Source organism: Prunus persica, chromosome G8 (genome assembly GCF_000346465.2).
Source record: "Prunus persica cultivar Lovell chromosome G8, Prunus_persica_NCBIv2, whole genome shotgun sequence".
Lineage (NCBI taxonomy): Eukaryota > Viridiplantae > Streptophyta > Magnoliopsida > Rosales > Rosaceae > Prunus > Prunus persica.
Window position 1 is genome coordinate 18,071,379 of NC_034016.1, and position 13,591 is coordinate 18,084,969.

Consider the following 13,591-nt stretch of genomic DNA (forward strand, 5'->3'; position numbering starts at 1 on the left):
GAGGCTACCGCTTTGGATGATCTAATTGATGATGATATTCAAATGGCTATTCAAATGCTTCTGGTGTGCATGAGGTATGATGATGACATATGCTACAGTCTTTCATTTTTCCTTATATTAATTAAATATTAGAAACTAATGGCTTGATTTTACACTGCATTGGCTGATAAGTTTCTGAATTGGTTTTAGGTCCCATTTGAATTTTTAGTTAGGAGACAAACTGCTCGTCTGTTAGACCCAAGCCTTCAGTGTCTTCGATTTGTTTATGATGAACTAATGAAGGTGAGTAATAAGGCATATGCTACGGAGTTCTAATCATATGTTTCCATGAATCATGAGATGTAGATGTAATCAGGAAGATAAAATTTTGCCTGCAGATAAGCCACGCTTGTGAGGTAACTGAGTTGCAAAGGTTTCCAGTATTGAGAAAGCATCTGGATGAAGTCATGGTAAAATTTTTGCGCCATGGTGTAGAACCTGCAAAGAGAATGATAGGAAATCTTATTGAGATGGAGGTATCTCTCTGTTAACCTTATTACTAGGGCTGACAATGGGTCGTGTCGTGTCGCGTTCGTATCGTGTCGGGATAATAAACGTGCCAAGAATGCTCAACACGAACCCAACCCATTTAATAAACGTGTTATGTCGGGTTCGGGTCATCTTTTATCGTGCGGGTTTCCAGTCGTGTAACGGGTTCATAAAGAATAACATGCATGTTACAAAACTCACAACTGAAAAAATTTTAATTTTAAAAAAAACAGAGAGAGTAGAGAAAATATAAGGAAAAGAAAGAAAAAAAAAGATAGAGAGAGGAGAGAAGAGAGAAGGAAAAGAAAGAAAAAAAAAAGATAGAGAGAGGAGAGAAGAGAGAAGGAAAAGAAAGAAAAAAAAATAGAGAGAGAGAGAGAGAGGAGAGAAGATTGAAGGAAAGAAAGAAAGAAAAAAGAGAGATGAGAGAAAACTAAAGAGAAGGAAAAAAAAAGAAAAAAAAAAGGAGAGAAGAGGAAAGGAAAAGAGAGGAAAAAAAAGAGAGAGGAGAAAGAAGAAAGAAGGAAAAGAAAGAAAAAAAAAAAAGAGGAGAAGAGCGACGGAAAAGAAAGGAAAACTCAAAAGAAAAAGAAACATTATAAATATCAAAAGGCATACCATAAAATCACAAAGTTGTTTATAACATGGTGGATAAGATGTTTGAGAGAAATGAGGATGGTAGGGGTTAGAAACCCCTTGTGTGCGTGCTGAAGTCTCCATTTGTCTTTATTTTTTAGCGGGTTAGCGGGTTGTACACGGGTTGACATGACCCGTTTAATAAATGGGTTAGATAGGTATTATAACGGGTTAGCAGGTTGACCCGAAACCCACCCGTTTATTAAATAAAATAGGTCAGAACGGGTTGACCCGAAATTGACCTGTTTTTTTATCGTGTGGGTTTCGAGTCGTGTATCGGGTCGTGTCCGAAATTGCCACCCCTATAAACCCCTACTTACTACCACTATAGTTTATTCACTCAGAATTAAGATCTAGGACATTGTTGCATGTATGCTTGTTTTTTATTAAATTTGTTTCAAAGAGTCTCAAAATTCTGTTTAAATACTGGAATATACTAAAATCTAATCAAAATTAGTCGGCAGTTGTAACTGGCAAAATAGAAAGAGTCAACCTTCCTCAACACTTTGATATGGCATTTGCAACAAGCCAATTTTGGCTTTTTGGGTGGTTGTAGGTCTAATATATGACTTCTATAAATTTCAACAAGCTAGTAAGTTGATTTGTAGTATACAATTTGTTATCTGTAAGTCGTATGAGCAGTTGTTAACTTCCAGTAAGTGGTATGAACAGCTGTTATACTGTTCATACCCTGCAACTAAGTTGATTTATATAACATAGTATTAACAGTGTACTTCTATGACATAGTATTAACAGATTTTCAGTAACAAAGTATGCTCTATATTTTGCTCTATATATGGTTGTGCAATTGAAGTTTATGATATGCAAAATGTGATTTTTACTAGGAAAATAGTTCTATGACATAGTATTAACAATGTATTTTTTTTTTCTTGTAAAGGTATTTCCGTTTGCCTTTGCGATTGTATCTGGTGAAACTATGGACAATTGGAGGTGGCAGCAAAGGATATCGAATCTCTTGTTAGGGTTTTTTGTATGAAATGGTACTTACAATGTTTTTGTATGAAATTGTATTAAAAATGTTTTTCAATGAAATTGTATTAACAATATACTTCTATAGCATGGTATTAACAATGCACTTTTATGATATGGTATTAACAATGTACTTCTATGATATGTTTTGCGGAGGTTTGATGGAGAATGAAGGGTCGTGGGGATAGACCCTTGGTTTTTGCGATTTTTTTTATATTTTATTTTAAGTTTGGGTTTTTTCAAAAAAATATAATATGGACTCACTGGGCTTGTTTTGGGTTCTTTTGGAAATTTTGTGTTGCGCTTGTTTTAAGTTAATCAATGGCAGAGATGTAATTTATAGGAACTTCAATACTAATTTTATATGTAGTAAATGGTTTTTGAGTGTGTTTCTAAAGTGCATTATATGTAGGATTTTTTTATAATTACTGCTCCTATTTTGGGTATATTACTAAAGCTCCCTTAATTCTATGATTAGTTCACGATAATTTGGATTATGGTGGTACAATTTGATTGGACCATATTCTCCTTTTCCTTTTTACGAAGGTTTCATTATTTGAAATTAATAGGTGAATATCAAAATACTCCAAAAAATATTCTAATAAAACAACTAACTGATTGTATAAAATAAAAAAATATATTTAGTAATATATTCATTCTTAGCACTAATAATATAGATAACTCTACACCATTTAATTTTTATAAACCAGCTTAAAAAATGACAACTGGCCTTATTGAATTTAATTTTGACTATTAAATTACTTTGATGCCCTAAGTGTTTTGAGTTTTTTTTATTTATAAGGTTTTGGTGTTGAATTTTTTTTAAGAAATTGATGACAGTTTTTTAATTTATAAGAAGTTAAAAGTTTTTTTTATCATGTTGTAAATGAGTTTTGTATGTATTTTTAAAATTCATTTCATATAGTATTTTTAAAATTTCGACCTATATATTGGGTATAACAGTGAATCTGCCAAATAAAATATATCTGATACGACCTGTCGTTCTTAGTAAATTGAAATCGTCGAACCTAAAAACCTAACTCTCTTCTTCATTCTCCCCTCAGTTCCGTTCCCGCCGAACCTTCACCTTACCAGCAGCAGCAACCATGGCCTCCATTCTCTCCAAGAAGCAAAAGCAGAAGCACAAAAGCACAAAGCTCTCCGACCTCAAAACCCTAGGCCACGACCTCCTCTCCTCCAGAGCCCACGTCAACAACCTCCCTAAGCTCCTCTCCTTCGTCTCCCCAACCTCGCCTCCCCAGTTCGTTCTCGAGTCCCTCCTCTCTCTCCAGGCCTTCTTCACCCCTCTCTTGCCTGACCTTCCTTCCTCTTCTTCCAAGCCTTCCGCTTCCAATGCATCCCAGGACGACCCTGACTTCATCTACCGGACTTGGCTCCGGTCCAAGTTCGACGAGCTCGTCGAGTCCCTCATCCAAGTCCTGCTTTCTCCTCAATCCGATGAAACTCTCAAGGTCAATTTTCTATTTGTTGAATTTCCTTTCTTTTTTGTTTTGTTTTGTAATTATAGATTTTTTTCCTTCTAAATTGTGCTTGCTGATACTGTGATTAGGAGGTGGTGTTGGACACAATAATGGAGTTTGTGAAGTCTGGAAATGGGGGAAGGTTTCACTCTGCTATTTACCATAGGTTGCTTCGTAGCATTGTAAGTTGTACAAGCTTAATTTGAATTTTTTATAATTTGAATTTGAATTTTTAATGTTATTGAAAGAGTAAGTTGTAATGTGGTGTTCTCATCGATAGGTTTACTCTACGACACCGGCTAATTTCTTGTTAGACTTGTTGGCATCCAAGTATTTCAAGTATATTGACGTCCGGTAAGGTCACATGGCTTCTATTGTTTACTGGAGGCTTTAGTCAGGAAAGTTTTGTTATGGTTACTTAAAAAAGTATTGTAATGGTTGTATTTGTTTGTTGCAGTTATTTTACCTACATCAGCTTGGAAAAACTTTCTAGAGTTCTAGATGCAAAAGACATTTCTGGTACTTCCTGCTGTGGTCCTTGCTGCAAGTTTCATAATTTTTTGTTTCATCTTTTTTGGGGTGGTTGTGGTGGTGTTATCTTAGTTAGTTTATTGTTTTGTATCTCCTTTAGATGACAGAAACCTGAACACAGACGGCAACAATGGGGGGCATCCAAGTGAAAGGTTAGTATAATCAACAATGTTATCACTTTGGAAATTTCTATTCTCTTTTTTTTCTCATTGCCTCTTTCTTGTTAAGATTTGTAAATGACCCCAATGTATTATATATATATGCTAATGTTTATATTTCTTAGTATGTTGATGCTGCAAGATGTTAGCTTTTGATTTCTTAAAATCCTTTACTGGCAGCGTGGATCTATTAATTCGCAAGATTCATTACATAATGTCACACATCCCCTCTGTGGAAGCCTCAGTTGAGAAAACTGATTATGACATGTGGAGTGGATCAGGTGAGTGTTCCCTGCCTTCGCAAATCAGTGCTTCAACAGTTAAACTCATACTTTACTTTGGTGGAAGATATCATTATTGATTACTGATTAAGATTCTTGTGTAAAGGTGACGATGAAGATATTTCTGGGAATCTTAAAGCAGAAAATAAACAGCACATGACTGAGAAGCACAATGATAAGGCAAGCTATCAGTTATCTTCAGAAGATGATGTTTCAATGCAACTATCAAAATTGTTTGTGCATTCATTCACTAGATTATCCTCTGTATATTTCTATGAGATTAACGTTCCACATTCTTTTTGGATAATGTCTTCAGGTGTTGACTGCAGCCAGTATTGCCAAAAAGATTAAATTGAAATTTACTAAAGCATGGTTATCATTTCTAAGGTTACCACTTCCACTTGATGTGTACAAGGAGGTAAGGCTCATACCTGCCACACCATGATTTCTCATAAATGTTGTGCCCGAACAAAATTTAATTGGTTTTTTATTGTTATCTTAAATGTTGTGACTTTTGATGCTCAGGTTCTTGCCACTCTCCATCAGGCAGTCATTCCTCATCTATCTAACCCAGTCTTGTTATGGTAAAGTTTCTTACCAAATACGTTTATGCATATTTTTCCAATTTCTTCTTTGTGACTTTGAGTCTATTCATTGCTTGACAACATGCAGCAACTTCTTTCTAAGATCATGACATTTCATTTATTGACAATGTGCAGTGATTTCTTAACTCGGTCATATGACATTGGTGGTGTTATCAGCGTCATGGCTCTTAGCGGCCTCTTCATCCTCATGACACAATATGGTTTAGAGTACCCCAACTTTTATGAGAAACTTTATGCACTACTGGTTCCTTCTATTTTTATGGCAAAACATCGATCAAAGTTTTTTCAGGTAATGCTGATCATTACTGCGGTGACAGTTGTTAAAGATATACTTCTATAACACAACGCATGTATATCTATGTATGAGTGTGAGTGTGCATTTGTGTTGTTTTACAATTATCAGCAATTAAAATAGAAAGTGAATCTTAACATATGATAATATATGCTTAGATGTGTGTGTTATCTTTAAATCTATTGAGTTTTGCATCAACTAGACTGGTTATATGTTATCATTAAAACACTCATTTACTCATTAAAAAAAGAAAGCTAAGGGGATTTGACAAAGTCGTTCAAGTGTAATGACCTTCCCATCAGTTGTGGCTTTGATTGATTTCTTCACAGAGTTTAAGTTCTGGAGCTTAAAGTACAGGAAACTCTGTTGCAATAATGCATCATGAACATGAGGTTGCTTGCTTGGTCTGCATAATTGTTGAACACCCGGTTTAAATGTTTATGTTGGATGAATCGGTAATTTTATACTTGTGCTATTTAATTTTGCAGCTTGTGGATGCTTGCTTAAAATCACCACTTCTTCCTGCATATTTGGCTGCTGCTTTTGCTAAGAAATTGAGCAGGCTTTCTATTTCAGTTCCTCCGTCTGGAGCGTTAGTTATTATTGCGTTAGTTCATAATCTTCTACGGAGACATCCTTCAATCAATTGCTTGGTGAATCGGGTATCCACACAATCTTTAATTGTTTCTTTGTCAGTATATTCACTATCCTTTTGATCTGAATGCAAGTGAGGTCAGCTGTACTGTTCTTTGTCAAAGTATTCATTTCATACATGATACATTTGAGGAGACTACTGTTTATGCAGGTAGGTGGTGGTGCAACTGTGAAAGATGATCCAGAAACAGAACAGAGGGTTGCTGATGGTGTAGATGACACTGCAACTGCTTCAGCAGATAAGTCAGTCAAAAAACCAGGCATTGACCCTTTTGATAATGAACAAAGTGATCCTATAAAATCAAATGCCATGAGTAAGTGTCTTTTCCCCCTAAATGTGATTTCTGCGTGCCAAATACCTGCATTTCATGTAAGCCATGAATGTGGTATACTTGCTCAAATTTTATTTGAAAGCAGACAACACACACATTATTGCTTTAATTATTAAATAAATTTTACTTTTACATATTGATGAGATGTTTTTGAACAGGAAGTTCACTCTGGGAGATTGATACCCTCCGTCACCACTACTGCCCTGCTGTATCAAGGTTCATGCTTGAGTCCTGATCGTGTGTCATTATTATATGGTCCTTATACCTTTTGATTTTTCCTGATATCCTTTTTCTTTGTTGTTAGGTTTGTTTTGTCACTTGAGAATGATTTGACAGTCAGAGCCAAAACCACTGAAATTTCTGTTGGAGATTTTACCTCAGGCTCATATGCAACAATATTTGGAGAGCAGGTATTAATATCATGTCTCAGGATTCATTGAGTAATATAATACATTTAATGCATTTTTCAATTTTATCTTTTAAAGGATAGAAAAAAAAAGTTTAGTTCCATCTGTGGACGTGTTGATTCCTGTACATTTGGTCATCTGACAGCAGGCTACGTTTGGCAATTTTTATTTTATTTTCTAAATAGTTGTGGCCTTTTGTATATTCTTTTTTTGGGACCGTTGTAGGACAGAGTACATATATTTGTTACTTTATCAATCTGTCTGATGTCCAAGGAAATGCCTTGCAGTTTTCTTTATGTAGTATGTGATTTCACTGATCTGGCGACTGCATTGACTCTATTTTGCAGATGAGACGAAGGATAAAATTGGCTCCACTTGCATACTACAAAGTACCCCCCACCTCTTTGTTCTCGGAGTCCGAGTCTGAGTTTCTTGGTTGGACGTTCAAATGTGAAGACAGTAAGCGAAAGAATGACATCAATGATGAGAATGGGAAAATAGATCAAGAATGTGATCATAATTCGGTAAAACGACAACGAGTTGAGTGTTCATAACCAAAGTGTGCCATCCCTCTCTTTTGCCCTTTCTTTCAAGGGGGCAAGATTATGCTCGTGAATTATAAGATTTGAGCAACAATTTTGGGGTTCTTAGGTGTATGTTTCCTCATTTGTTGATTTTGTAAGCTGCAACAAATTTTGAGCTCCAAAAAAGGGTAAAAAGAAAAGCTGCATCAGATTTTGAATTTAACCTACTATTTTGTTGGCAAGTTATCTTTGTACATGCATTTTCGTAGCCGATAATTTCCCTTAATGATGTGATCAGGCGCGTTAATTTAATCATTTTTCTGTGTGCATTGTTTGGAAGGTGGTTTTACCCAAAAACAGCATAATTGCTGTTCGCATTGGTTTTCTTGGCACATCAGACCGTGCATTGCGCGTAGTCGGTTTTGTGAGGCCCTTTTCCATGCTTTTAAGGCTCCTTCCCAACTGTCTAATCCTTTTTTTAAAAGACTCAAATGCATGAAGTTTCCTCAATTTTTAATTTCCCACAAATAAATTCAGTTTCTGACCCACATTTCATTTCACGTAAGCCAAATCAGAATTATGTTTGTTATCAAATTGAAACTCAGCCGATGATCTACTTCGAACATTGCTGGTTTGGTCACAGGTGTTTTTTTTTTAAATCTTTCTGTTCTCAAGAGTGGTCAGCTTATGGAGTCTTTCAGCAAGAGCGCGTTCCATCTCCGCCATCTGACCTTTAGATTGTCCACCATTGTAACCGGCTCTGATACCAAACTAAGACCTGTCTTTCTCCTACTACTCCTCTAAATTGAAGAAAGACATAAGAGAGAGTAGTGATAATTCATAGGATTAAAACTATTTCATATAAATTTGGGTTTTGTGATTTGAGATGGGTGGATGGGTTACCAAGACATGGGACAAACTGATTTATTTACCACGACATTATGTACAACAAATTTCACTCAATAGCCAACAAATTAATTAGATCCCAAGACAGATCAAAACATGCAAGGGTTGGCTGTTGATGACATTATGAATAAATAAATAAAAAGAGAAAAATGACCGATTCTTCAATATCATTCACAAATGTGATTAAGCATCAAATTTGATCATGATTTACTATCTAGTACTTCCTGCAGAAGATTCAGACCTTCTGCTGATATACTCCTTTTGAATTTCAATTTCGGGATCTCAAGCAAAGGTGGTGGGTCTGGGGAGAAGCATACCACAACTACTGTCAGGTTGTCGCAGGTATTGCGCTTGAGTGCCTCCCTAACCAGCTCTCTTGAGCATCTCTCAGGATCATTGTGAAGCATTAATTCTTTCCTTGCAATTGTAACTGCGCATTGGCTGCTCATCACATCCCACAGCCCATCACAGCCTAGGATCAAGAATTCATCTTCCTCACTCAGAGTTGTCTCCTCAAGCTCCGGCTCTGCGCTTAAAGGACAAGAGGAACCTTTGGAGCCTTTCATGTGCCAATCTCCAAGAGCTCGTGCCACCGATAATTGACCGTTAAGGTAGCCATCATAAACTACACCTCCCAGTTTCTCAATTCTTACTCTTTCTGAGGCACAATTGGGTTTATGGTCTTTGGAAAGCTCAACTGCCCTACCTCTTCTTCCCAGCACAGCTCGGCAGTCCCCGGCATTGGCAATTAGCATCGTCCTGAAAGAAGAAATCACATGTAAATCATGATGTCATCTATAAAGACATAACTGACGTGGAGAGAACTTTGTGGTTGAAATCCTACAGGAAGTGGCCAGTACATTCTTCTACTACGAAAAATTCATCCAGTTTACCTGCTCAAGACCATAAAGCTATGCTATAGCCACATATCTATTGCACCATGGAAGGTTTCACAAATGTGACCCCCTGCCTCCCACAGATAAGATTTATTACCAAGCTACAAGCCTCTATATTGATGCCAAGAAATGTCTTTGAAAGCATTCCTGGATGAAATCACCATGGATGACATTGGTCGATGAGAATGATGAAATTTTACTCGTGGACTTGGCACAATAAGATAGCTTATAATATATAACGATCTCAATAGAATTTAAATTGGCAGATTAACCATTCTACATCATATAACTCCATAATCTTCAAAATCTTTGTTACCATTTGTTCAAAAGAATAAAAAAATAAAAAAAAGAGAAAAAAAAGAGAAAAAATTTTGGTACACCCACAACGGAGTCTGACAGAGCATAATGCAGATACGCAAACTAACAAACAACCATTAGAAGAGTGACTACAAGGACATGGTTAAGCGTTTAGTTTAAGCTAGACTGATACCAATAATGGATGAGAAAATAAACAATAGAAGGATAAAACTCTCACCTTCCAGATATGAGGGCAGTAAGTGCAGTGGTACCAGAGGAACTATCAAGAGAACCAGTATCAGCAAAAGCATGGTCAGCGTTTAGGAAAGCACTCTTAATAGCCTTCTTGGCACAAAAGGGGAAATGTGAATCCTCAATTATAAACCTCAAAATGTTCTCTCTGATAAAAGAAGCTGCATCTGTACCACCATGGCCATCAAAAACCTGCAGTAGAACAAGAATGTTGACACATCATGGCATGTTATGGTAGTTGTGCACTTAAAGGAATCACCGCCATTTTCATTAATCAACAATGAAAGCAGCATTAATGTTTCTAGAAACAACTCTATATAGCTTAGTTAGTGATTAAATTACAAACCCCATAGAAAGCTCCAGGAGAAGGAAAGTTCGCAGTGGCACCTAGATGTTCGAAAATATTGTCTATACAGATATGCTCATCCTCCATATAAGGTTTTGGACCGATCTCTGAACAGCTTCCAGAGCGAAAAACAGGTACAAATGCGGAGTTACTATCTGATGAGGACTTTGAGCTAACAATCCCAACATCCGACTCCTAAGCAAGGAGTGAAAAGGCAACATCAAATTCCATACAACTTTAATATGAAGAAACGATAGAAAACTGCAATTATTACAGATGATAGAAATCAATCTCACCACTTCAGTTGCAGGAGCCAACTGGGCAGAGCTCACACAATACCTCATAGCTGAGAGGTGCCGCGGAGGTTTGCCCATGTTCGGTTGCTTTAAGCTCTCAAAAGTAAGTGATTTCTCTTCTTTTGTAACAGTAACATTCTCCTTTCTGATGCTGCCATCTAACATGGAAAGTGGAGATGGGTAATCGGTCCCTGCAGCCATTTTCTCTCCAAAACATAATCCAATCCTGGATCAAAAACTGGACCTCAAGTGTTCCCTTTCAACCAATCCTTTTGCAAAGAGTTGGTTCAAACTTCAAAAGCTTCTTACTTTTATCAAGCAAACAATTTCTGATATCAGGAACAGACCCCAAATCATACCACACAAGTAGCTTTCCTCCTTTTGGGTTGTTTCTTCAGATACTTTGATGGACACCTGAGTAGAAAATGACCAGAAAATTCTCAACTTACTTCTCAATTATTTTGTTGAGCTAAAATTAAAGATCAAACAGCCCAGTTAATCTGTTGAACCACCAGCTACAAGTATGTACCCTAAACATAAACTCCCCAAAAAGCATATTTAAATAACAACTTTGCCATTTCAGGACTATCCACAAACCCATATCACAATCCAAATCACCAAAATCTGCCACAACCCATATCAGATTTCAGAAAAGAAAAACCAGAAACAAAGACCATGACTTTATTCTAATTCTGGGAAGTATAAAAACATAGTTTTCATTTAAAATAAAAACTATAATTCACAGATTTAAACTGCATACAACAAATCCAAATACAGAAACCAGCACAAAATAGGCAAAAGCAGTTGAGCAACAAAACCCAAAACTTATTACTCAAAACTGCAACACAAATCACACACCAAACCAGACAACTCTTCAGCCACAAAGAATCAAGCGTGACATATGCAAATCATAGAATTAAAGAGCAAAATAGTTGGTGGGTGATGAACTGATGATGATAATACTTGCCGTACTGTTTTGGTTAGCTTAAGAAAAATCTTCAAAGATCCCTGAAAGAGAAATTGGAAAAGGAGAGGAACAAGCCCACAAACCACCAAGAGCTTTCAAACTGAAAAAGAAAAAAAATGGTTATAAATGATTTTTTTTGGGTTGATATGTGTAGGATTGATGTTGAATAAAGATGTAGAAAGAGTTTGATCGATGAAGAAAACAGAGGGTAACTGGCACGTGGGTTTTGTCAACCGGTCATTGCGGGTCGTCCCGGTGGACTTGTAAATACGGACAGCTGGGCATCTGGCACGTGGCACGTAGGATGTTTGATATTTGGGTTGTTACCGGAGAATCGGAGATGAGAGGGTTGTAGTGTCAGGTGTTGAGGTTCAACAATTGCGGCTGGGCTGTCGTGTCTGCCGTTGGATTGCAACAGTTGATAATTGACGGCCGGATGATGACTGACGGTTTTCACCAAACTTGGGAACTGGTAGTTGACGGTCGTTGACAACGGCGATCCCATTCATGTTTTCCAACTAGCAACAACGAAAATCCACCCAAATCTTTTTTTTTTTTTTATAACAACTGAAAATTGAGGTTTGCAAAATCTTTCAATTTTAGGAAAATGAGTATCAAACCAAAGAGCATTTTAAAGAGGTGAGCTTTCACAATTGATATTACATCAATGAGCCAAATAAATTAAATTAGAAGACATTTTCATGACATGTTTTTGTTTTTGTTTCTAACGATGGAGATTTAGACAGGTAATAGACCCAATAAACACACATCTTCAAGCTGACCAAAAAAGTCACTAATAAATATCCCTATCTTCATATGCCACTCTGTGGTCAGATTGTTATTAAAAATGGATGACCTTTTTGGGATTTATTATCTAAATTATGGGTAATTTTCTTACCCCAATAAAATAAAATAAATCAATTGATAGGTTATTTGAGCAAACAGAGTAAGTTATGTCATATCACTCAAATTTCACCAATTGTTCGGCTTCTTTTCAGTAAGTAAAACATGGGTTTTGATTCTCATTTACAACTTGTAGTTGTCTTTTCATGCATGTTGACATGAACTGACCACCCATATCCACAGATTTCCAAAGGCATGAGCTTGCTGCTGTATTCTTCTTCTAAAAGCACTTCTTAATAAAGGAAAAATTTCACTGTGCCACTTGCTCAGAATACCAATGAATTATGTGGACAAGATCTCCAAAGCGTTATTTGATTGTCACTCTAACTTTCATCAGCACATGCATTTGCTATGTAGAAAGAGTGGGATTCTCAAATGCTTACACAGCAGCAGCTGACGCTGCTGGTGTGAGCCAATCAAGCAAAGGCACTATTATGGCTATGCCTGTTCACAAGTCCCTGGAGGCTGGGTAGCTCAGAGAATAGGAGGGAGGTGTGTTCTTCTCCACTCATTTGTGACATGGTCTCTAATTTATGCCCTTGTCCCGTAATCGCGTTGCGATGATGGTTTTGGCTCGGTTGCTTCTTGGTGTGGCACAAGGCTTCATGTTCCCTTCAATCCACTCTGTTCTTGCTCAATGGGTGCCTCCACATGAGAGGTCTAGATCTGTTTCTTCTGGAATGTACCTTGGTGCAGCTGCAGGAATGCTTGTGGTTCCAAGCCTTGTGAAGTTGAGTAGCCCCCAATTTGTATTTTTGGCTGAAGCAACTTTAGGTACTATGTGGTCTGTGGTTTGGTTAAACTATGCTAGCAACCCACCTCAATCTGAGCTTCCAAAAGCTACAACTGGTTTTGGAGAAGCGTTGTTGCTAATCAAAAGGGGTCATGAAAAGATAGAAGTGGAGGATCGGGACGGACGAAATTCTAAAAGAACAGAGAATATCCCATGGAAGAGTATTTTTGGGAGCTTACCAATTTGGAATTTCACTTTCCATTATGCTTTGCATGTGATGATGAATTGGCTCCCAACATACTATGAACAAGGCCTCCAGCTTAGTCTTCAGGACATAGGGAGTTACAAGATGGTGCCTTATCTTAATATGTTCATATGTTAGGAAATAACGCAGATTTCCCTATAAACCAGATTAGTGAGAATGCGAAATAACATAGGAAATAAGACACACAAATTTGATAACGGAGTTCAGCCAATTGTGCCTACGTCTCCGGACCTGCTGCAGATCATTTTACTAAAGGGAGAAAATATACAAAGTGTTTACAACACTCACAACTCTCCACCCACCCCGAATTA

The 13,591-nt window shown here is 37.0% G+C and overlaps 2 protein-coding genes and 1 pseudogene across 4 annotated transcripts; 2 read left to right on the forward strand and 1 right to left on the reverse strand.

The window, feature by feature from the left end:
- On the forward strand, positions 3,162-7,713 carry LOC18767064 (nucleolar complex protein 4 homolog B). The gene is made up of 15 exons (XM_020553812.1): positions 3,162-3,626; positions 3,725-3,817; positions 3,916-3,989; positions 4,093-4,154; positions 4,267-4,318; positions 4,505-4,605; positions 4,712-4,785; positions 4,922-5,023; positions 5,131-5,189; positions 5,325-5,499; positions 5,991-6,164; positions 6,308-6,470; positions 6,647-6,704; positions 6,793-6,898; positions 7,243-7,713. Exons 1-15 carry the CDS (start codon positions 3,261-3,263, stop codon positions 7,447-7,449), a joined length of 1,866 nt encoding a protein of 621 aa, XP_020409401.1. The 5' UTR covers positions 3,162-3,260; the 3' UTR covers positions 7,450-7,713.
- Positions 8,315-11,545, reverse strand: LOC18768077 (probable protein phosphatase 2C 27). 3 transcript variants are annotated; one of them, XM_020570374.1, is made up of 5 exons: positions 11,385-11,545; positions 10,413-10,826; positions 10,117-10,311; positions 9,757-9,962; positions 8,315-9,084 (listed from the first exon to the last, which is right to left on the reverse strand). In XM_020570374.1, the coding sequence occupies exons 2-5, from the start codon at positions 10,611-10,613 to the stop codon at positions 8,526-8,528; spliced, it is 1,161 nt and encodes a 386-aa protein (XP_020425963.1). In that variant the 5' UTR covers positions 10,614-10,826; positions 11,385-11,545; the 3' UTR covers positions 8,315-8,525. The 3 variants fall into 3 exon arrangements, with proteins under 3 accessions (XP_020425963.1, XP_007201086.1, XP_020425964.1); XM_007201024.2 differs by having other exon boundaries at positions 11,380-11,526; XM_020570375.1 differs by lacking the exon at positions 11,385-11,545 and adding an exon at positions 11,271-11,373.
- Positions 12,567-13,591, forward strand: part of LOC109950722 — a 6,794-nt pseudogene continuing 5,769 nt past the window's right edge.